The sequence below is a fragment of the Hypanus sabinus genome, chromosome 15 (genome assembly GCF_030144855.1).
Source record: "Hypanus sabinus isolate sHypSab1 chromosome 15, sHypSab1.hap1, whole genome shotgun sequence".
NCBI lineage: Eukaryota > Metazoa > Chordata > Chondrichthyes > Myliobatiformes > Dasyatidae > Hypanus > Hypanus sabinus.
Genome location: NC_082720.1, coordinates 1,367,989 through 1,392,868, shown reverse-complemented (window position 1 = coordinate 1,392,868; position 24,880 = coordinate 1,367,989). Strand labels below are relative to the sequence as shown.

General features: G+C 41.6%; 1 protein-coding gene across 1 annotated transcript in view; it reads right to left on the bottom strand.

Moving 5' to 3' along the window:
• lcp2a (lymphocyte cytosolic protein 2a) overlaps nt 1-24,880 on the bottom strand; it is a 188,096-nt gene that overhangs the window by 53,942 nt on the left and 109,274 nt on the right. Inside the window, exons 6-12 of the mRNA XM_059990762.1 lie at nt 22,187-22,230; nt 21,876-22,083; nt 14,056-14,153; nt 13,221-13,302; nt 12,725-12,805; nt 7,408-7,433; nt 2,584-2,603 (exon numbers count right to left, since the gene is read on the bottom strand). Coding sequence (XP_059846745.1) covers nt 2,584-2,603; nt 7,408-7,433; nt 12,725-12,805; nt 13,221-13,302; nt 14,056-14,153; nt 21,876-22,083; nt 22,187-22,230 — 559 coding nt within the window. The remainder of the gene's footprint in view (nt 1-2,583; nt 2,604-7,407; nt 7,434-12,724; nt 12,806-13,220; nt 13,303-14,055; nt 14,154-21,875; nt 22,084-22,186; nt 22,231-24,880) is intronic.

Here is a 24,880-nt window from a genome sequence, read left to right as displayed (position 1 = left end):
GTTCCTTAAAACTTTCCCAATCATCTGTATTCCCACTCATCTTAGCCCTGTCATACTTCTTTTTCTTTAATGCTATACAATCTCTGACTTCCTTTGTCAACCACTGTGGCCCCTTCCCCCTCTTTGAATCCTTCCTTCTCATTGGAATGAACTGCATTTGCATCTTTTGTATTATGCCCAAGAATATCTGCCACTGCTGATCCACTGTCTTTCCTGCCAGGGCATCCGCCCATTTAACTTTGGCCAGCTCTTCCCTCATGGCTCCGTAGTCTCCTTTATTTAATTGCAACACTGACACCTCTGATCTGCCCTTATCCCTCTCAAATTGTAGATAAAATCTTATCATGTTATGATCACTACTTCCTAATGGCTCCTTTACTTCAAGATCACTTATCAATTCCTGTGCATTACACATCACCAAGTCCAAAATAGCCTCGTTCCTGGTTGGCTCAAGCACAAGCTGTTCAAAAAATACATCCCTTAGACACTCCACAAACTCCCTATCCTGGGGTCCAGCACCTACCTGATTCTCCCAGTCCACCTGCATGTTGAAATCTCCCATAACGACTGCATTACCTTTAGCACATGCCAATGTTAACTCCCTAATCAACTTGTACCCAATATCCACGCTACTGTTTGGGGGCCTGTACACAACACCCATTAGGGTCTTTTTAACCTTACTGTTCCTCAGCTCAATCCAAACAGACTCTACTTCCCCTGTTCCCAAGTCACCTCTTGCTAAGGACTGAATCTCATTCCTCACCAACAGGGCCACCCCACCCCCTCTTCCCATATTTCTGTCTCTACGATAGCACGTACACCCTGGTACACTCAATTCCCAGGCCTGATCCCCTTGCAGCCATGTCTCCGTTATCCCAACAATATCGTAGTTCCCCATTTTCATCTGAGCTTCAAGCTCATCTGTCTTATTTCTGACACTACGCGCATTCAAGTATAGAATTCTTAGCCCATTCCTCCTCTCTTTGCTTAAAACACTGTCTACTGTACCTAACCCAGCTCCTTGAACTTCCATCGGGCAAATTGCACCCAGAATTTTGATGACCTTCTCAAGATCACCCAAACCTTCTACACATTTAACCCCATGCACCTTCTGACCAACCCTCTGGATCTGGATCCCTGCCCCCTGCACATCTAGTTTAAACCCCCCCGAGCAGCACTGGCAAATACTCCTGCAAGAATGTTAGTACCCCTCCGGTTCAGATGTAGACCATCCCTTCGAAACAGATCCCAATGTCCCTGGAACAAAGACCAATTATCCAAAAACCTGAACCCTTCCTTCCTGCACCATGCTCTCAGCCTCGTATTAATGTGCATAATCATTCTATTCTTCGCCTCACTCGCACGTGGCACAGGTAGCAATCCCAAGATTGTCACCCTGGAGGTCCTGCCTTTCAGCTTCACTCCTAACCAGGACCCCCTCACTCACCTTACCTACATCATTGGTCCCTACATGGACCACTACATCTGGGTTCATGCCCTCACTCTCAAGAATAGCCTGCACCCGATCTGAGATGTCCCGGACCCTGGCACCAGGGAGGCAACATACCATCCGAGACTCCCGATCTGCCCCACAAAATCTCCTATCTGCCCCCCTAACTATAGAGTCCCCTAAAACTATCGCTCTCTTCTCTTCCCTCCTCCCCTTTCTAGTTGAGGGTTCAACCTCTGTGCCAGAGGCAGGACCACTACAACTCATTCCTGGTAGGTCATCCCCATCAACAGTATCCAGTACGGTATACTTATTGTTAATGGGTATGGCCGCAGGGGTGCTCTGCTCTCTCTGCCTGCTCCCCCTGCCTCTCTGGACCTTCACCCATCTGCCTACTTCTTGGTTTTTTGGTGTGACTACCTCCTGATAACTCCTATCTATCTCTGCCTCCACCCCCCGAATGATCCGTAGTTCATCCAGCTCCTGCTCCAACTCCCTAACTCGGTCTGATAGGAGCTGCAGCTGGACGCACCTTTTGCAGGTGTGGTCATCAGGGACAACTGTGTTGACCCTGACCTCCCACATACTGCATTCGGAGCACACCACTGCTCTGACTGTCTCCCCCATACCTGAACTGGATTTTTGTTGGATTTTCCATTCAAAGCATTGGTATTTATATACCAGGTTGTGATATACTGAGGGTAGTTGCATCATGCAGCGTTCTTTTACATGGTAATCTGAAATCCTCTCCTTCAAAAGACTATGAACACCCAGGTTGAAAGGTGGCTTTTAAGCTATATTTTTTGGATATTTAAGTCCAGCAAGTGATGATGAATATGGAGTTGGGGTGCAGATCGGAAATGCCGTCTATACATTCTCACCTACCCACTAACTTCTCATTTGAGGAAGATGAATGTTGCCCTGGAATTTAAAAAATTTAGCAAATAGGCTCAAGAAATTTGCTGTAGTTTTCCCCTGGGTTCCCAGGTGAGAGGGGATGGAGGGCTACTGCAAAGGAAATGATGAACTAAGGAAATAGCTGAATCTAGACATCAGGACCTTAAGCACAAAGTTCAGGTGAAGGAAGAAGGGGAAGAGACAAAGTGAAAAGGTATATCTGAAATATAGCTTACCTGGGTGGTCCCATGGGATGCTGAAGAAAGAGGAAAAAAATAGATGTGCAAGTTAACATGAATGCGGTGAATGAAGTTGTTATCAGATGAGGTAATGATTGACTTTACTTTGTAAAAAGACGTTACTTGTAAAATATTGCTGAAAAGTACATTCTGTTGTTTCTGCTCTATTTCCTTATAATATTGAGCACTACAATTATGAAGCTGATTCAATAGAATTGGCCTGCACCTTCTCCAACCAACATCAGTTAAACAGGTCATGGTGCAAAAGTAAACAACAATTGGAGCAAAATAATACAGCTGCAAAAACCTGGGATCTTAACTGTCCACTAAACTAAACAGTGTTAAGCAAGTCATTAGAAAAGACTTTTGAAAGCAGGATTAATCTTCATTTGGGATAACAGATTAATTGGTGGGAGATCCTGTCTGACCATATTAATCAACTTTTTAAAGAAATAATTTCAATAATGCCTTTGATCAGTTTGTAGTTTTCCACAAATAAAATGAAGTGAGGCATTTTATGTTTAACACAATCCATAACACATTTTATTGAACTCTAAAACCTCTAAAGTGGCTAAAAACCTTTCACTTGATAACATGATAAAATCAGACCAGTCTCTCGAAGTGAAACCCCAACTCAATGTCAGCAGTTATGAATTATGTATATTTCTCCCAATTATATTACCCTGCAAGTCCAAAAAGTTAGTACCGATGGGATTGAGGGCAAGATACGTATTGAATGCAAAATTAGCTTCATTGAAGGAAATAAACAGAGATGGTGTATAGTTGTATTTATGATTTGAAGTCTGTGACCAGTGTGTATCACAAGAAACAATGCTACTGTTACCCTAACTTGTCCGTGCCAACCAAGGTGCTTTCTTGAGCTTGTCTCATTTCCCGGGAATTCAGTCCTTTCTTATGCAATTTTAAATGTTGCAATAATACCATCTCTAATACTGTGGTGAACTATGTGTATACCTGTCTGGACACGCCCCCTGCAGACTGCTCCTGTGGCTCCTCCCACAGGCCCCTGTATAAAGGCGATCTGAGGCCTGACGCTCAGCCTCAGTCTCCAGGACATTGTATGATAGACACTCACTCCTGGTTCCTTCTTCCAGTCAATAAAAGCCGATATCTCGCCTTACGTCTCAGTGTGAGTTATTGATGGTGCATCAAATACTTTCTATTTTAGCTTGTCCCATATACCCACAGACATCTGCGTATATATATATAAAATCTTGCTCCCCAGGTTCTCTTTAAATCTTTCTTCTCTCAGATTCAACCTAGCTCCTTCAGTTTTAGACTCCCATACGTGAAGATGAAGACCATAAGATATAGGAGCAGAAGTAGGCCATTTGGCCCATTGAGTCTGCTCTGTCATTCCCACTCCCCTGCCTTCTCCCCATACCCTTTAATGCCCTGGCTAAAGATTGACCATTAACTGTATCTATAACCCACATTATCTGATGCAATTCTATGAACTGTGTGCTCAGCCTCCTTCACTTCAAGGAAGAAAATCCCAGTCTATCAAGTCTCTTCTTGTAATTTACACTCCTTTGTCCCAATGGCATCCTTGAGAAACTTTGCTGAACCTTCTTTAACTTAATTTCATTCTTTGTATGATATGGCAACCAGAACTTCACTCAATATTCCAAATGCAGTGCCCCCAATGTTTGGTATAACTCTTGTGCTCAGTGCCCTGTCTGATGAAGGCAAGTTTGCCATGTAAATTTTCATCGCCTTGTAAATCTGTGACATCACTTTTAGGTACCTGTGCTCTTCATTCTGAGTGCCTTGCATGTACAATGCACAGTATTTGGGGAGTTAAACCAGGGTACGATGTTGCACAAATACAGTGTCCTGTCATGGTCTGACTTCCCAAAATGCACTATTTCACACATGTCTAAGTTAAAATCCATCTGCCATTAACTTGCTTACTTTCCCAATTGATCTGGATCCACTTGTACTGTTAGACATTATTCACTGTCACACAACAACAATAAATTTTGGTGTTACCAACAAATCTATAGATTATACCAGGTGCATTGTCATCTAAGTAATTAATGTATATAATAAATAATAAACTACATAGCACTGGTTCCAACAGAACACTACTAATCTGAATTGTATTTGTTTACTTTTATTGTTTACATGACTTGTTTGATAATAAATGTACTTTGATCTTTAATCATAGGCCTTCATTCTGAAAAATAACCCTTCACTACCACCCCCTGACTCTCTGCACCAAGCAATTTTGTATCCAATTAGCTAACCTACCCCAGAACCCCTGTAATCTAATCTTCAGAACCTGCCTACCATTTGAGGCTACGTTATAGGTCTTGCTGTGTCTATGTAGACAATGTTCACTGTCTTGCCATTATCAATCCTCTTGGCCACCTTTTCAAAGAAAAACAAACTTGATCTAATTTATGAGACATGATTTCTGATGCACAAATCCCTAAATAGTCCTTGCCTTTTAAAACACAAATATTTTATCTCTCAGAATCCCCACCATTGATGTTAGGTTTATTGGCCTCTAGCTCGCTGGTTGTCCTTAAAACCCGTTTAAAATGAAAGAACATCATTACCCATCCTCCAGTTTTCTGGTACCACACCCCTTAACTATGAGAGATACAAATATCTCTACCACATGTTGAACATGTTGAGTGTCTTCTCTTGCTTTCTGCAACATCCTAGAATATGCCTGGTCAGGTTCAGAGGATATATCCATCTTCATGCATCTCAAAACCAATGACACCATCTCTTTTGTAATAACAATATTTTTCAAGATATCGCTGTTCTCTTCCCTGAACTACACCATAAATACAAGAAATATTCATTTGATCCCTTGCCCGTGTCCTGTTACTCTACACATAAATGACCACACTGATCATTAACTGGACATTTTCTCTCTAGTTATCCTTTTGCTCTTAATGTACTTATAGAATCTCATAGGACTCTCCTTTATGTTATCTTCCAAGGATATCCTGTGTCTCCTTTTAGCTCTCAACATCTTCTTTACTGTACTCCTTAAATCCATTGTATTTCTCAAAAAGTTCTCTTGATCCCAGCTGCCTCTACCTGACATGCTTTGTTTTTTACTGATCAGAGCCCCAACATTCCTCATTAATTATGGTTCTGTAATCATGCCAGCCTTGCCTTTCACTGTAATAAGAATATGCTAGCCTTGAACTCTCCCTCTCTCTATTTTAAAAGGCTCCTACTTGCTAGATGTCTCTTTTCTTGCAAACAGTCCGCTGTCAAATTTTGGAAGCTCCTGTTAGTCCTGCCCAGGTTTTGGACTGTTTGTTAGACTTTGTTGATTTGGATATGAAGGTATGGAGTGTGAATACTCAGTTTTTAGATGACACCAGGATCTTTAAGGCTGTTACAGCTGGGGGTGGTAACGGGGACAAGCTCCCACTACCTGTTAAATGCTCCCAATGGCGTGCACCTCAAATAGCCTCTGACAACCAAGTCCAGCTCCTGGCCTTCATGTGTGGCTCAGCTACTAAGCCCGACGGAACTGTTTCTACTGACAGGAGAAGGGACGAGGTCAAGTTACTGGTGCCTTATACCTTATTGCTTCGGGCAGATGGGGCTTGTCAGCCATGGTTGGAGGAGGAAAACTCTGATCTTAGACCTCTGCACCCATGCATGGGGAAGACCGGGTATAAACCCCGAGGGAGAAATCCAGAGCTGGAGGGAGTCCCTAAGGTAGTCCTACATTGAGTTATATGCTGACTGCCAACTCTGCGACACTGTTGATACCAAACTGTACCGGTCTCTGCTCTTCCTTTAGGTTCATCAGTTATGTGGAGAAGGGAGCTTGCTGAATGGGCAATAGCTTTCTCTCCATATCATAACGACCAGGCTTGCATATCTAGACAGCTAGGATGTGATATCCATGGTCAACTCTGACCGATGGAGTCCTCAGATGACACTAATATTAGCGCTATTGTTCAAGGTAAACATGACGGTCATAGGCTTCTTGATGATATTGATCAGCTAGTAAGGTGGATAGAAATGTATGTCTACAAGTGTGAAGTGATACACTTTACAAGGACAGACACAGTGAATGTAGTGGCTCAGGGAGTATTGAGAAGCAGAGGGGCTTTGGTGTACAAGTCTAGGAATTTCTGAAGAGTCAACCTAGGCATATATAGGATGTGAAGAAGGTATACACAATCGTTGCCTTCACTAGCAGGGGCATAGAGTTAAACAGCAAGGCATTTATGGTATAACTTTATAAAACTTTAGAGCAAAAGCACTGTGTAAATTCTGGATGGCACACTATAGGAAGGATGTGATTGCACTGGAGAGGGTGCAGAGGTGCAGTGGGATGCAGCTTGAGATGGAACATTTCAATTATGAGGAGTAACTGGATGTTCTGGGTTTCTAGATCACCAAAATATCATAGGAAATGTTTCCTTATACAGAAATATTAATACACTTAGGATAAGGAGTGTTAGGTACAGATGCGACCAGAGAAAAAGAACTTGATATCCTGGAGGGTTATTAGTATTTGAAACAGCTGCATAAGTAGGTGGTTGAAGCATTTTGAGAAGAATTTTGATGAGCACTAGAATCGCAAAAGTGTAAAAGGCTCTGAACTAAGTGTTTATTGACAGGGAACAGTATACTTGCATTGGACAAGTACAATGGTCAGCATGGACAGAGAGCTGCAAAGCTTATTTCTTCATTTTTGACAAAACTAAATGGTTCCTCTGTCACAATGGGTAGTGAAATGACTGCTGGCACTTCCCTTGATCTTCAGTTTGAAGGGTGGCTGAGGCAGAGAGTTGAAGAAAAGTATTTTCTTACCTTATCGGGAAATGGAGATTTCTTTACTGAAAAATATTCATAAATATAATATATTAACATTCCACAAAATTTAAAAGTTACTGATCAGAAGATGTATCTTATGCATCAAACAAATAGATATTGTTATATCATTAAACTTCTCAGTGTTAGTTAATCAGACCATAAGATATTAGGCCATTTAGCCCATTGAGTCTGCTCCACCATTTCATCATGGCTGATTCATTTTCCCTCTTGGTCCCGATCCCCTACCTTCTCCTTGTATCCCTTCATGCTCTGGCTAATCAAGAATCTATCAATCTCTGCCCTAAACAAACCCAATGACCTGGCCTCCACAGCCACCTACAGCAATGAATTCCACAGATGCAACATTCTCTAGCTAAAGAAATTCCTCTTCATCTTTGTTCTAAAAGGATGCCCCTCTATTCTGAGGCCATGTCCCCTGGTCTTAGACTCCCCCACCACAGAAAATATCCTCTCCACATCCACTCTTTCAAGGCCTTTCAACATTTAAGAGGTTTCAATGAGGTTACCCCTCATTCTTTTAATTAGATGTACACTAATAACACTTAAACACTTGAGCTTGCATCAATGACTATCTACTTCCTTTTGGAATTTTGTTTCAAATGAGACTTAGTCATTTAAAGTCAGAATTATTAATGGAACATTTGGCACAGATCCTTGGGACAGATATAGAAATCCGAGGACTGCACATATATTCTTCATCAAAGTGGTCTCAGTAGGATGTGGTATTTGTGAAGGTTCATTCCTGATAGGAGGACTTTGCCCTGAGGCCCTTAAAACATCTTGATGGCCATGACTTTAACAACATTTTTGGTAATGGAGGGCTGCCAGTGATGTCATCACTCAAGCACCTACAAAATGAGCAACTCGTCAACTAAGAGTTGAAATTGGACAGTATAACAGCCAAAAAATTTCAGACAATGCTATTCAATTTCTAGTGCCTAGTTACAAATCCCATGTTTAGTGAATATTATGCACTTGAAATATCAATATTATAATGACTAGTGCTTTCTTCATTTATGATTATTCACTTTATCAAAGACATATATATTTTGTAGCTGGAACTGTAACAACTTGATTTAGCCTGCATGTTTAATCCAGTATTTTGAAGTTGCCTATTCAGATAAAAAAAAATCTGACACTGAGATACAGAACGGAATGTTGCATTCAATTCTGTTCACCACATTATAGAAATGAAGTGGAGGTTTTGGAGCGGCTGTAGAAAATGTTTACCAGGACGTTCCCTGATTAGAGAGCACATGCTACAAAGAGAATTTGGACAAAACTTTCTCAGGAGCAGCGGAGGCTGAGGAGAGATCGGAAAGAAATTTATAAGATTATGAGAGGCATAGAGAGAGAAAACAGTTGGTATCTTTCTTTCAGTTTTAATATGTATGCCTAAAACAACAGGGCATGCAGTAAAGGTGATAGGGTGTAAGTTCAAAAGAGATGTGTAGCACAAGTTAAATATGTATCACAGATAAATGTTTGGCTGAAGAATCGGAGCAAGGGCAGTGATTCAGATTTCTGCATTGGGATCTATCTGGGGCAGATGGGACCTGTACAAAAGGGATGGCTTGCACTTGAATCTGAAGGGAATGGGCCAATATGCTTGCAGGCAAGTATACTAGAGCTGTTGGGAGTGGGTTGATATGGCAGGGGGATAGGATCCAGTATGATAGAGCTGAGGATGAGCCAGCAGGTTTACAAGTAGATAATGGAAGCAACATTAATGTAAGGAAGGACAAACCAATGATTGAGCACAGATGCAGACCGGGCCAAAAGTTAAATTGTAGCACAGAGGCAAAATTCCAAAGGGCAAAGAATGCAGAACTGAAGCTGTTGCATTTAAATGTGCTTAGCAATCAGAATAAGGTGGGTGAACTCTTGACACAATTACAGATTGGTTGGTATGATCTTGTGGGCGTTACTGAGTCGTGGCTGAAGGAAGGCCATAGTTGGGAGCCTAAAATCAAAGGATATACTTTGTATCAAAAGGACAGGCAGGAAGGCACAGGCAGTGGTGTGACTCTGTTGGTAAGAGATGGAATTACATCTTTAGAAAGAGGTGACATAAGGTCAGAGAATGTTGAATCTTTATAGGTGGAGTTAAGAAACTGCAAGGGCAAAAAAAAAGCATTCTGGGAATCATATATAGGCCTCCAAATAATAGCCAAGATGTGGGGTTGAGATTGCAAAGGGAACTAGAGAAGGCATGTAATAAAGGTAATGACACAATTGTGAGGAGGGAATTCAATATGCAAGGGGATTGGAAGAATCAGGTTGTCAGATTGCAAGAGAGGGAATGTGTTGAATGCCTATGAGATGGCTTTATAGAGCAGTTTGTGCTTGAGCCTACTCAGGGAAAAGGCTATCTTAGACTGGGTGTTGTGTAATATCCCAGATTTTATTAGGGAGCTTAATATAAAGGAAAGGCAATGATCATAATATGATTGAATTCAAACTGCAATTTGAGAGGAAGATGTATCAATCATATCACAATGGAATGAAGGAAACTACAGAGGCATGAGAGAGGAGCTTGCCCAGGTGGATTGGAGGAGGATACTGGTAGGGGTGATAACAGAGCAGAGATGGCTGAAGTTTCGGGCAATAGTTCACAAGGCACAGGATAGATGAGTCCCATAGAGGAAGAAGTTCTCAAATGGCAGGAGTAGGCAATCGTGACTGACAAAGGAAATTAAGGACTGCATAAAGCCAAGGAAAGGGTATATAAGGTAGCAAAAGTGAGTGGAAAGTTGGATGATTGGGAAACTTTTAAAATCCAGCAAAAGGTAACTAAAAGGCTATAAGAAGGGAAAAGATTAATTATGAGAGTAAACTAGCCAATAATATGAAGAAGGATACTAAAAGATTTTTTTCAGATATATAAAACTAAAAGGGAGGTGAGAGATGATATTGGACCACTGGAAAATGATGCTGGTGAGGTAGTAATGAGGGACAAAGAAATGGCAGATGAACTTAGTGGGTACTTTGCGTCTGTCTTCTCTGTGCAAGACACAAGCAGTGTGCCAGAGGTCTGTGAGTGCCAGGGAGCAGGAGTGAGTGCCATTGCTATTACAAAGGAAAAAGTGCTAGGCAATCTGAAAGAGGTTGCTGAAGAGATAATGGGTGCATTGGTCAAAATCTTACAAGATTCACTTGATTCTGGCATGGTCCCAGAGGACTGGAAAACTGCAAATGTCACCCCACTCTTTAAGAAGGGAGGAAGGCAAAAGAAAGGAAATTATAAGCAGTTAGCCTAACCTCAATGGTTGGGAAAGTGTTGGAGTCTATTATTAAAGATGAGGTTTCAGTGTACTTGGAGACTAATGTTAAAATAAGTCAAAGTCAGCATGGCTTCCGTGAAGAGAAATTTTGCCTAATAAATCTGTTCGAGTTCTTCAAGGTCAACCAGCAGGGTGGACAAAGGAGAGACAGTGGAGGTCATTTACTTGGATTTTCAGAAGGCATTTGATGAGGTGCCAGACAGGAGGCTGCTTAACATTCTGTGTCATTACAGGAAAGATACTGGCATGGAGAGAGGAATGGCTGACAGGCAGGGGGCAGTAAGTGGGAATAAAGGGGGCCTTTTCTGGTTGACTGCCAGTGACTAGTGGTGTTCCACAAGAGTCAGTATTGGGACCACTACTTTTCACATTATTTGTCAATAATTTGGATAATAGAATTGGTAGCTTTGTGACAAAGTTTGTGGATGATACAAAAATAAGTGGAGGGATAGTGATGCACCATCAATAACTCTCGGAGACCTGAGGCGAGATATAGGCTTTTATTGGCTGCAAGAAAGAACAAGCAGCAAGTGACCACCACTACATCCTGGAGACTGAGGCTGGGGCTGTGTCTCCAATCACCTTTATACTGGGGTCTGTGGGAGGAGCCACAGGAGCAGTCGGGGGGGGGGGGGCGTGTCCAGACAGGTATACATAGTTCACCACAGGTAGGTAGTGCTGAGGAAGCAATGCAAATGCAGCAGGACTTAAATAAATTGGACAAATGGACAAAAAAGTGGTAGATGGTATACAGTGTTGGGTATTGTATGATAATGCATTTTGGTAAAAGGAGCAGTAATGTGAACTATTATCTAAATGGGGAGAAGATTCAACTATCAGAGGTACAGAAGGACTTAGGAGTCCTAGTGCAAGATTCCCAGAAGGTGAATTTACAAGCTGAGTCTGTAGTAAAGAAGGCAAATGCAATGCTGGCTATTATTTCAAGGGAAATAGAATTTAAAAGCAAGGAGATAATGCCAAGGCTTTATAAGACACTAGTCAGGCCACACTTGGAGAATTGTCAAAGTTTTGGAAACCATATCTCAGAAATGATGTGTTTTCATTGTAGGAAATCCAAAAGAGGTTCATGAGGATGATTCCAGGAATGAAGGGGTTAACATATGAGGAGCGTTTGGCAGGTTTGGGCCTGTACTCACTGGAATTTAGAATGCATGTGGATTTTATTGAAACCTACTGAATGTTGAAAGGACTAGATAGGATGGATGTGGAGAGGATCTTTCCTCTGGTGAGGATATCCAGCACTAGAGGGCACCGCCTCAAAATTGAGGGGTGACCCTTTAGAACAGAGGTAAGGAGGAATCTTTTTTCACCGGAGAGTAGCAAATCTGTGGAATGCTCTGCCACAGACTGCAGTGGAGCCCAAGTCTGTAGGTATTTGAGGCAGAAGTTGATAGTCTCCTGATCAGTGAGGGCATCAAAGGATATGGTGCGAAGGCAGGTGTATGGGGTTGAGTTGGATCTGGGATCAGCCATGATAGAATTATGGAGCAGACTTGATGGGCTGAATGGCCTAATTCTGCTCCTATGTCTTATGGCCATAAGTTTTTTTTATTTATATAGAGTGCTAGGTGTCTAGGTTTCAAGGGGGTGGTGTGAAACCATTTAAAAGACTCCTTAGATTGTGACATAAATATGCAGAGAATTGAGGAATATGGATATTGTGTAGGCAGAGGAGATGAGTTCGTTTTAGCATTTATTCACTAGCTTAATTCAGTAGGCACAACAGAGAATCTGTTGCTCTGTTATATTTTTGTATGTTCTGTATCAGTAGATGCTAGGACAAGTGACCAAACACTTTGTCAGAGAAACGTGTGATAAAGATTATCTTGGGGAAGGTGGCAGGACAGAGTGTTTTAAGGAGGAAATCCTGAGTTAAAGATGAAGATGAATGAATTCACAGCCTTCCACATTATAGCAACAGAAGTGCAGCCCAGGTTTCTATGAGTTGATGCAAGAATTGAGAGGAAATGTTCAGAAATTTCACTTACCCATTGATGGGGAATCTCTTTCACTCTGTTGGATGTTTGGCTGATCTAAAGTAGGTTTCCTACTCCTATCAACTTTGGGAGCTGCAAGGAAACACGTATTACAAATTTATAAAACTGAAAGATATCAAAATTATCACTTAGTAAAATAGTGGCAATGAGAATGTATTCTTTAAGGTGTGCAAATTGTCATGTTTATCACCAAGGATGATTTGCGTTTCTGTCTAAAATCGGTCAAAGTGAATGCTGAAACAGTATCATGGTGTTGTGACTTTCTATGTATTACACTCTACTGCTGCCACAAAATGACAAATCATTTGGCATTTTTCAGTGACAATAAACCTGATTCTGATTCTTACCCTAAACTGCAGAGGTGTTATACATTGCAACAGGTAAATTGTCCTATGATCAGGCTAGGATTAACTTGGAGATTGCTGGGAAGGGCAGCTCAATGGACCAGCTGTATCTCTAAATAAAATAAAAATAAATGTCAAAGTACCTCTGTAAGCAGGTCCTGAAAATCCTCGATCTTTGTTGAAACCTGGATCATCACTGACTGACAGATTGGAGAACATGCATGGCTGAAAGCAAAATCATAATTAACAACATTGCTGGTAAAAGCTCTTGTGGTTCTTTTACATGACATAAAATTTGTGTCTGTGTTTAAACTTAATCCATGAATATCAATACCAAAGAAGTCAACCTTTCCATTAGAAAAGGTATAGTTTTACAGTCTTGTCTGTTGTTTTTGGATTGTAATGACTGCCAAATGCAGTTTAAAGCGTTGTCGTTTGACTTGAATAAGGATTGAAAATATGGCTGGACATATTGGCTATTGACTGGGTTTCACAATGTTCTGATTTATGCAACAGGGCATAGTTTGAAAAGATAGAGATACTGCAATTTAACATGGACCCAGAGGTGGTGGGGCATCTGACTACGCAAGGGGTGAGAATGGTGCAAACTTTTCAGTTATTTGTTACTTTGTCATGTGATTACCAGAATTATGCAAAAGTGTTTATTTCAATCAGTTTGCATGTGGGCCAACTTCTTGAACAACATTGGCAAAATCCACATAGATGATGACGGAAATCTGGTTGCTCTGTATTTAATTCCTGAGAGAGAGAGTTGGAAAAGGGAAATGTTTAATTCCATGTTTCCTATCATCATCTTCAGGGAAGTTTCAAAGGAGTACTCCAAACAGGCAGCTTGGTCAAGTTCTTAAACTCTCTCCTTGCTTTCTCTCAATAATTCATTATTTTCCCAAGAAATGGAATGAATATGATAAAGGGAAATCAATAATACTACCGATCTTTCAACGAATACCTACTCACCATATTGCCCTTGTTCCCGGCTGGAACTATTGGCACTGATCCAGGTCGTTGAGGAGGAATAGGTGGGTGGCTTCCTGATTTCTGAGTGGTCCGTTTATCTAAGGGGCAAGAATAATATTTTATTTGCAACTTTATACGTTATGTAGAGCTGACCTTTCCACCTCAAAAGCTCTTTTAAGCAGCCACCTGATCCATTCTACATCATTTTATACATTCCTCAGAGCAAGAGGATAATCAGAGAGAAGATGAGACCACACAGGGATAAAGGCAGGAACATTTGCTTGGATGTGGAGTATGCCAGTGAGGTCCTTAATAATTATTTTGCTTCACTATTTACAGGGATCCTGGTAAGGCATTTGACAAAGTCCTTCATGAGAGGCCAATCCAGGAGATTGAGATGCAAGGAGTCCACAGCATATTGGCTGTTTGGATTCAGAATGGGCTTGCGCACAGAAGGGTTGAAAGGACTTATTGATGTAGGTCTGTAAATAGTAGAGTTCTGCAGGGACCTGTATGGGGACCACTGCTGTTTGTGATGTATCTAAATGACCTGGATGAAAATGTAGATGAGTGGGTTAGTAAATTTGCAGTTGATACCAAGATTAATGGAGTTAGAACATAGAAAATATAGAAAACCTACAGCACAATACACACCCTTCAGCCCACAAAGCTGTGCCAAACATGTCCCTACCTTAGAAATTACGTAGAGTTATCCATAACCATCTATTTTGCTAAGCTCCATGTATCTATCCAGGAGTCTCTTAAAAGACCCTATTGTTTTCGCCCCCACCACCATTGCTGGCAGCCCATTCCACGCACTCACCATTCTCTGCGTAAAAAACTGATCCCCTGACTTCTCCTCTGTACCTACTTCCAAGCACCTTAAAACTGTGCCCTCTCTTGCTAGCCATTTCAGCCCTGGGAAAAAGCCTCTGACTATCCACATGATCAATGCCTCTCATCATTTTATACACCTCTATCAGGTCACCTCTCATCCTCCATCATTCCAAGAAGAAAAGGCCAAGTTCACTCAACCTATTCTCATGAGGCATGCTCCCCAATCCAGGCAACATCCTTGTAAATCTCCTCTGCACCCTTTCTATGGTTTCCACATCCTTCCTGTAGTGAGGCAACCAGAACTAAGCACATTATTCCAAGTGGAGTCTGACCAGGGTCCTATATTACTGCAACATAACCTCTCACCTCCTAAACTCAAACCCACAATTGATGAAGGCCAATGCACCGTATGCTTTATTAACCACAGAATCAGCCTGTGGAGCAGCTTTGAGTGTCCTATAGACTTGGACCCCAAGATCCCTCTGATCCTCCATACTGCCATGAGTCTTACCATTAATACTATATTCTGCCATCATATTTGACTTACCAAAATGAAGCACTTCACTTATATGGGTTGAACTCCATCTGCCACTTCTCAGCCCAGTTTTGCATCCTATCAATGTCCCGCTGTAACCTCTGACAGCCCTCCACACTATCCACAACAATCCCAACCTTTGAGTCATCAGCAAATTTACTAAACCATCCCTCCACTTCCTCATCCAGGTCATTTATAAAAATCACAAAGAGTAGGGGTCCCAAAACAGATCCCTGAGGCATACCAATAGTCACTGACCTCCATGCAGAATATGAAACATCTACAACCACTTTTTGCCTTCTGTGGGCAAGCTAATTCCGGATCCACAAAGCAACGTCCCCTTGGATCCCATGCCTCCTTACTTTCTCAATAAATCTTGCACAGGGTACCTTATCAAATGCCTTGTTGAAATCCATATACAGTACATCTACTGCTCTTCCTTCATCAATGTGTTTAGTCACATCCACAAAAATTCAATCAGGCTCATAATGCACGACCTGCCTTTGACAAAGCCATGCTGACTACTCCTAATCATATTATACCTCTCCAAATGTTCATAAATCCTGCCTCTCAGGATCTTCTCTATCAACTTATCAACAACTGAAGTAAGACTCACTGGTCTATAATTCACTGGGCTATCTCTATTGCCTTTCTTGAATAAAGGAGCAACATCCACAACCCTTCAATCCTCTGGAACCTCTCCTGTCCCCATTGATGATGCAAAGATCATCGCCAGAGGCTCAGCAATCTCCTCCCTCACCTCCCACAGTTGCCTGGGGCACATTTTGTCCAGTCTCAGTGACTTATCCAAATGCTCCAGCACATCCTCTTGCTTAATATCCACATGCTCAAGCTTTTCAGTCTGCTGCAAATCATCACTACAATCACCAAGATCCTTTTCCATTGTGAATACTGAAGGAAAATATTCATTAAGTACCTCTGCTATCCCCTCCGGTTCCATACACACTTCCCCACTGTCACACTTGATTAGTCCTATTCTCTCACGTCTTATCCTCTTGCTGTTCACAAACTTGTAGAATGCCTTGGGGTTTTCCTTAATCCTGGCCGCCAAGGCCTGCTCATGGCCCCTTCTGGCTCTCCTAATTTCATTCTTAAGCTCCTTCCTGCTAGTCTTAAAATCTTCTAGATCTCTATCATTAGCTAGTTTTTTGAACCTTTTGTAAGCTTTTCCTTTCTTCTTGAATAGATTTTCAACAGCCTTTGTACAGCACGGTTCCTGTATCCTACCATTCTTTACCTGTCTCATTGGAACCTACATATGCAGAACGCCACACAAATATCCCTGAACATTTGCCACATTTCTTCCATACATTTCCCTGAGAACATCTGTTTCCAATTTATGCTTCCAAGTTTCTGCCTGATAGCCTCATATTTCCCCTTACTCCAATTAAATGCTTTCCTAACTTGTCTGTTCCTATCCTTTTCCAATGCTATGGTAAAGGAGAGAGAATTGTGATCACTATCTCCAAAATGCTCTCCCACCGAGAGATCTGACACCTGACCAGGTTCATTTCCCAACACCAGATCAAGTACAGCCTCTCCTCTTGTAGGCTTATCTACATAAGCCTACAATTATGTCAAGCCTACATATTATGTCAAGGAATCTTCCTGAACACAACTAACAAACTCCACCCCATCTAAGCCCCTTGCTCTAGGGAGATACCAATTGATATTTGGGAAATTAAAATCTCCCACCACAACAACCCTGTTGTTATTACACCTTTCCAGAATTTCTTTCCCTATCTGCTCCTCAATGTCCTTGTCACTATTGGAAGATCTATAAAGAACACCCAGTAGTGTTATTGACCCCTTCCTGTTTTTAACTTCCACCCACAGAGACTCCGTAGACAATCCCTCCATGACTTTCTCCTTTTCTGCAGCCGTGACACTATCTCTGATCAACAGTGCCACACCCCCACCTCTTTTGTCTCCCTCCCTGTCCTTTCTGAAACATCTGAAGCCTGGCACTTGAAGTAGCCATTCCTGCCCCTATACCATCCAAGTCTCTGTAATGGCCACAACATCATAGCTCCAAGTACTGGTCCATGCTTTAAGCTCATCTGATTTGTTCATAATACTCCTTGTATTAAAATAGACACATCTCAAAGCATCTGACTGAGCTCATCCTTTATCACCTGCCTATACTCCCTCTTGCACTGTCTCCAAGCTTCCTCTATTTGTGATTCAACCATCTCTTCCTCTGTCTCTTCAGTTTGGTTCCCACCTCGCAGTAATTCTAATTTAAACTCTCCCCAATATCCTTAGCAAACCTCCCCGCCAGGATATTGGTTCCTGGGATTCAAGTGCAACCTGTCCTTTTCTTACAGGTCACACCTGCCCCAAAAGAGGTCCTAATGATCCCCGCCCCCTGCTCCAATCCCTCAGCCACAATTTGATCCTTCACTTCATTCTTGTCCTATACTCACTGTTGCATGGCACAGGCAGTAATCCCGAGATCCTGGCTTCTCATCTTCTTTCCTAACTCCTAACTCCTAACTCCCTTGTCCTAACAAGGTGGTTGTGAATGGTGCCAGTTCTTTGCACATTGGTTGTTTGTCCATTTGTTGTCTGTGGTTTTCCTTTGATTATATTGTGAATGCCTACAAGAAAATTAATCTCAGAGTTGCATATGATGACATATATGTACTCTGATAAAAATTTGCATTGAACTTTTCTGAACTTTAAAGTCGATACCCAGCTCTTGTCTTGTTGACATCGATAAAGAAATTACTTCAGAATCAGGTTTAATATCACTGGCAGCAGTAGATTACAATACCTAGTAATAGAAACTATAAATTACAGTAAGTGTGTATAAAATGAAAATTAAATTAAATAAGTAGTGCAAAACTGAGAAGTAAGAGTAAGGCAATGTTCCTGGGTTCATTGTCCATTCAGAAATCTGATGGTGGAGTGGAAGTAGCTGTTTTTGAAATGTTGAGTGTGTGTCTTCAGGCTCCTGTACCATCTCCACGATGGTAGCAATGAGAGGAGGGCATGTCTTGGATGATGGGGGTCCTCAATGATAGATACCATTTCTTCTTGGGACATTGCTGTTTGAAGATGTCCTGGATGCTGAGGAGGCTGGTACCCATGATGCAGCTCACTGAGATTACACCTTTCTACAGCTCTTTCCAACCCTGTGCAGTGGCTCCTCCATATCAGATGTTGATACAACCAGTTCGAAGGCTCCGCACTATACAACTGTAGAAATTTGTGAGTGTCCTTCGTGACACACTAATTCTTCTCAAACTCTTAATGAAATATAGCTGTTGTTATGCCTTCGTTATAATTACATCAATATGTTGGGCCCCGGATAAATAATCAGAAATGTAGACATCCAGGAAACTGCTCACCTTTTCCACTTTTGATTCCTCAATGAGATCTGGTGTGTGTTCCCTCAACTTCCCCTTCCTCAAGTCCACAATCAATTCCTTGGTTCTACAAAACTGAATGCAAGGCTGCAGCTGATCTATCTCTGTCCTGTACACCTCCTCATTACCACCTGAAATTCTGCCAATAATAATTGTGCGTCAGCAAATTTTATATGTATCATTTGAGCACACATCTTTGAGGTGCGTCAATGTTGATTATCAGCAAGTAAGATGAATAATTTCTGATCGACACAGACTGTGGTCCCTCAGTGATAATGTCATTGCAGAAGGATTTACAGAGACCCAGATTTTGGAGCACCTTGATTAGAACTGAGGGTATGACTGTGTTGAATCTGAGCTGTAATTAGTAAACAGCAGACTGACATAGATATTACAATTGTCCAGGTAATTCAAGGCCCAGTAGAAGATTAGTGAGAATGCATCTGTTGTAGTTCTATTGCAGCAAAAGGCAAATTGCAGCAGGTCCAGGTCCTTGCTTAGGCAGGAGTTGATTCTCGCCATGACCAACCTCTCAAAGCACTTCACCACAGTAGATGTGAGTGCAACTGAGCAATAATAGTTGAGGCAGCTCACCCTGCTCATGGGCATGGGTAAGATTATAAAGCTATTTTAATGGTCAATAAACAATTCCGATTGAGGTTAGAGATGGAATTGTATGCATATCAACTCTGACTTCCCTCAAGGTAAAACCTAACATCATGAATGGCTGTGATACTTCACTCCCAGTTGAGCTCAATGCCTTTCATACATGTTTGAAAAGGAAAATAAAACGACCTGTGTGAAATCCTGTAGCATCTGGTATCCCTGTGATCACTGTCTCAGAGGCTGGCATCAGAACATCTTTGAAAAGGGTGAACCCTGAAGTCCTCAGCACTCTAATTAAAAACTAAATGGTGGGAGTATTCAAGGATATAATAGACAATAGACAATAGGTGCAGAAGTAGACCATTCGGCCCCTCGAGTCTGCACCGCCATTCTGAGATCATGGCGGATCATTCACTATCAATACCCAGTCCCTGCCTTGTCCCCATATCCCTTGATTCCCCTATCCATCAGATATCTATCTAGCTCCTTCTTGAAAGCATCCAGAGAATTGGCCTCCACCGTCTTCCAAGGCAGTGCATTCTACACCTTCACAACTCTCTGGGAGAAGAAGCTCTTCCTCAACTCTGTTTTAAATAACTGACCTCTTATCCTCATTCCATGCCCTCTGGTACTGGACTCTCCCAACATCTGGAACATATTTCCTGCCTCAATCCTATCAAATCCTTTAATTATCTTAAACGTTTCAATCAGATCCCCTCTCAATCTCCTCAATTCCAGCGTGTACAAGCCCAATCTCTCCAATCTCTCTGCGTAAGACAGCCCTGCCATCCCAGGGATCAACCTAGTGAATCTACGCTGCACTTCCTCAATTGCCAGAATGTCCTTCCTTAAACCTGGAGACCAAAACTGTACACAATATTCCAGGTGTGGTCTCACCAGGGCCCTGTACAAATGCAAAAGGACATCCTTACTCTTGTACTCAATTCCCTTTGTAATAAAGGCCAACATTCCATTTGCCCTCTTCACTGCCTGTTGCACTTGCTCATTCACCTTCATTGACTGATGAACTAGGACTCCTAGGTCTCTTTGCAGTTCTCCCTTACCTAACTCTACACCATTCAGACAATACTCTGCCCTCTTGTTCCTGCTTCCAAAGTGGATAACTTCACATTTATTCACATTGAATGACATCTGCCAAGTATCTGCCCACTCACCCAGCCTATCCAAGTCTCCCTGTATTCTCCTAACGACCTCTTTGCATGTCACACTGCCACCCAGTTTAGTATCGTCAGCAAACTTGCTGATATAGTTTTCAATGCCCTCATCTAAATCGTTGACATAAATCGTAAAGAGCTGTGGTCCCAATACAGAGCCCTGTGGTACCCCACTAGTCACCTCCAGTCAGTCCGAGAAACACCCATTCACTGCTACCCTTTGCTTTCTATCTGCCAACCAGTTTTCTATCCATGTTGAAACCCTGCCCCCAATGCCATGAGCTCTGATTTTACTCACCAATCTCCTATGTGGCACCTTATCGAATGCCTTCTGAAAATCTAGGTACACAACATCTACTGGCTTACCCTCGTCTAACATCCTTGTTACACCCTCAATAAACTCCAACAGATTAGTCAAGCATGATTTGCCCTTGGTAAATCCATGCTGGCTTGGCCTAATCCTATCACTGCCATCAAGATATGCCACTATTTCGTCCTTAATAATGGACTCAAGCATCTTCCCCACAACTGACGTTAGGCTAACAGGGCGATAGTTCTCCGTTTTCTCCTTCCCTCCCTTCTTCAATCTCTCACCACTTCAGAGGTTATTTGCCTGGCATCAAGGCCTAAGCTCTTCCACCTCCTCTTTGTAGGTAGCCTTGTTGTTAGTGAGGAGCCGCACCACAGTAGTGTCATTGGTGAACTTGCCAATGTGATTACTCAGGTGGTTGTCTGTGCAGTTGTGTGTGAGCAGAGTGCACAGCAGTGGGTTCAGCATACAACCCTGGGAGAGACACGTGTTGAGGATCAAGGGGAAGGAGGACTAATTGTGCATCTTGACTGTCTGAGACCTATTGGCTAAGAAGTCCAACACTCAGTGCACAATTTTGTATTTAGATCGAGGAGTAGGAGCTTGTTTACGAAGGTCTATGGGACGAAAGTGCTAAATGCTGAACTAAAATCCAGAAACAGATTTCTGATTATAAGTGTCAGATCACAGTAATGTTCTCAATGTACATTTGTACAGGAGGAACAAAACGGAATAGAGTATTAGACATAATCATATTGAAATACAGAGAAGGCTCAAAGGGCCGCTCCTGATCTTATCTTTCTATGCTTCTTTGAAAAGTCTTAGCCGAACCTTCTTCAAATTCATACATATCAAGCGTCATAATAATACCTCTGATTTTCTGAAATTGCAGAGGCCTGAATTTTCAGCTATTTGAGACAAGTAGTTATTCAACTTGAATCCAAGTTCAAATTTTGACATCATACCTGCATAATCTGAATCATCAGAGATGGGTTTTGCAGCAAATATTTTGGTTTGGTGAGCTTCTTCATCGTTTGAAGGTGGGGGTTCATAATCGTTGTCACTATTGTGGCCCTCACCATCTTCAGTTGGGGATTCGTAATCTCCACCATCAGCATCTTCGTCAGAGCCCAGATCTTGATCTGGGTCCTCGTAGTCATCGTCATCCTCTGTCTAAAGCACATAACTTATGTTTAACATCAAAAGACTACAGAAAGATCAATCAAAATATCTCAGCTACTATTTTCAGTTGAGCCTTATGGTGAAGATGACTTACAAATTCATCAGAATCCCATCCCAGGTCATCATTTTGTCTATAATCTGTAAAACAGAATAAAACAAATAAAAGTGGAACATGAAATGTCCGTTGAAACAAGATAGCTGAGGTGGCTTTTCCAATGCTGCACCTGTGCACTGCTTTCAACAAAGTAAAATGTCCCAAGGAACCCCACAGGAGTGAACCTGTGCAGAGCTGGAAGAATCAGGAAGGTAAGTAGTCTAAGCTAAGACATGGAAACTATCAGAACCTGTATACAATTGCAGAGATCTGAGCAGACCAGCTTTTCACTATAGTTTCAAACAAGAGATTTTCTTATGAAAGGAGACAGCGGCTGGTTTCTGTTTGCAGACATCTGGTTGTGCACCGTGTAACAGGATCATACTGAGCTTTGTGCTTCTGCTTCTCTGCACTGCTGAGCAATATTGTTGTTGTAGCTAACTCACGCCCTGCCACTGGACACCCCATCGAACTCAAATGGAACCAGGTGTACATTGCACATTTACATTCAGCTTTACCCCAACCAGTAAAAAGATAAATTCATAGAGTCATAGATATATTGTGCATAGCAACAGGCCCTTTGGCCCATCTAGCCCATGCCAAGCCATTTAAACTGCCAACTCTTAATGGGGAGAAGGCAGGAGAATGGGGCTGAGAAAAATAATGGATCAGCCATGATGGAATGGCAGAGCAGACTCGATGGGCCGACTGGCCTAATTGTGCTCCTATCTCTTACAGTTTAATGGTCTTATGCTTTCTATATTTCATTTTACATTTATGATTTGAGTTTTAATAAATTAATGTGCATTAATTTACTATTTATTGTATTAACTAAATGTTTTAAGCAAAATTACTTTTAGCACATTTTATCGATATTAAATTCAGAGCGAACTGTACAGTAAGACAGAGATAAGCTGTCAAAGGTTCCCAGGGCAGTGATGAGGGGACAGGGCAATGGGTATGATACTTGTAGGTTTGGCTGCACTCTGTTTTATAGCCCTCTACTGCATCAGTGTCTCATTATCACTGAATGAGGGGAGGTGGCTGCTCCAGCTAGGCCTGTTTCATCCCACTAAGTGGAGGCCCTCTCAATTGTTTCAGATGGGCGTTAAAGTGTTGCTGAAAGCAGAGGAAGTGGTTTTTGCCCCAGTATCCTCCAAATAACCAAATGTCAAATGAAATAATCAAATTAAGTAATCCTGCTCTTATGATTTTTCAGACATCCCACGCTGCACAAACTCACTTCCAGGAGGTAGCACCATCAATTTGCGGGAGACTCCAGGAACTTCCGGGAAGCTGGGATGTCTGCAATAGAGGAGCTCCTTAGCAGCTAGCCAGCTAGTTTAAATAACGTTAGCTATGCTAATGAACAAATGATTCCTGTTAAACTCACCTCAACATGTCTTTTGCATTTTAACCCACCATGGGCAATAGAAAAGTCACTGTTGCAAATAGTGCAGCGAGCAACACTGTCATTATTTTTGATCTCTCCCCCACACTCGCTCTCAAAAAAATTGATTTCCGGGATATCGTACATAATTTGCAGGCGTCAGGGAGCCGCTATCAACTTGTGGGAGACTTCTGGAACTTCCGGGAGAGGTGGGATGTCTGTGTTTTAAAATGCTGTTTGTGAAATTTTGCTGTGTATGAATTGGCACCTACTGTATATTGTCCACTGTAATTGAGAAATGTTCTGTTGTATGAATGTGTTAAGGCTATCTAGAGAAATGAAGATGGGGCAAGAAAGGCCTGTCATTTTAGAATATCAGTGAGAACTTTATTTAAAAACAGAACAAATCATTGTTCTTAATACTTTCTCCTCTTGCACCCTTATATCTTGAGGTGGTGGCAAACTCTTCTGTGACATCTTGATGTCATTAAACATGCTATAAAAAAATATAGTAATTCTTTGCACTAAATGCACTCTAAATGTCAGCAGTTAATTGAAGAACTAATCAGCAAAACTTTCTATGGTTTCTCTTCTGATCGTTTATGGCCAGGATATCGTCATAGACACTTCAATTTGATGACTCTCACTGCCCCAACAGAATAAATCAAAATTGCTTTTGGCTAAAGAGTAGTAAGAAAAAGAACACAGATTCAGTGATTTAATGAGCACTATGATCTCTCCACTGATTGTATCTCCTTTCAGGGTTTGGCTTTTCTGAACTCCCTTCTTAAACTTCACTGTCCACTAAATTTTCATTTCATACTAGTTCCACCACAGATTGAACAGACCTGTAAAAAAAAATATCAATCAAGACTGGTTTCCAATCATTGCCTCAACATTCTCTTCCAGAAAAGGTTCGGAGAGGTAGAAAAGAATTATGCCAGGAATGAAAATGTGGTAATGAGTAAACTGTTTGACTAAGTTAAAGTTATTTTCTGTAAATATAGAAGGCTTTGGGGAGATTTAATCAAGATAGTTAAAACACTGATGAGAACCCTAGATAAGGTGAACATAAAGACCTATTTATACTGGCAGAGAAGTCTAGGAATAGCAAATATAGATTTGAGCTAATAAATATAAAGTTGAGAATAGGCTTTCTCTAGTGAAGAGAGTGGAATGTCTAGATCAGGAACTTATCGATTTGTAGCTTGTCAGTCCCATACATTTCATACCTTATCCATCCCCAAGTCAGAAGCAATCATTGGCAGTTATCATCTGTGGACTTTACTGCTTGGAAATTTGTT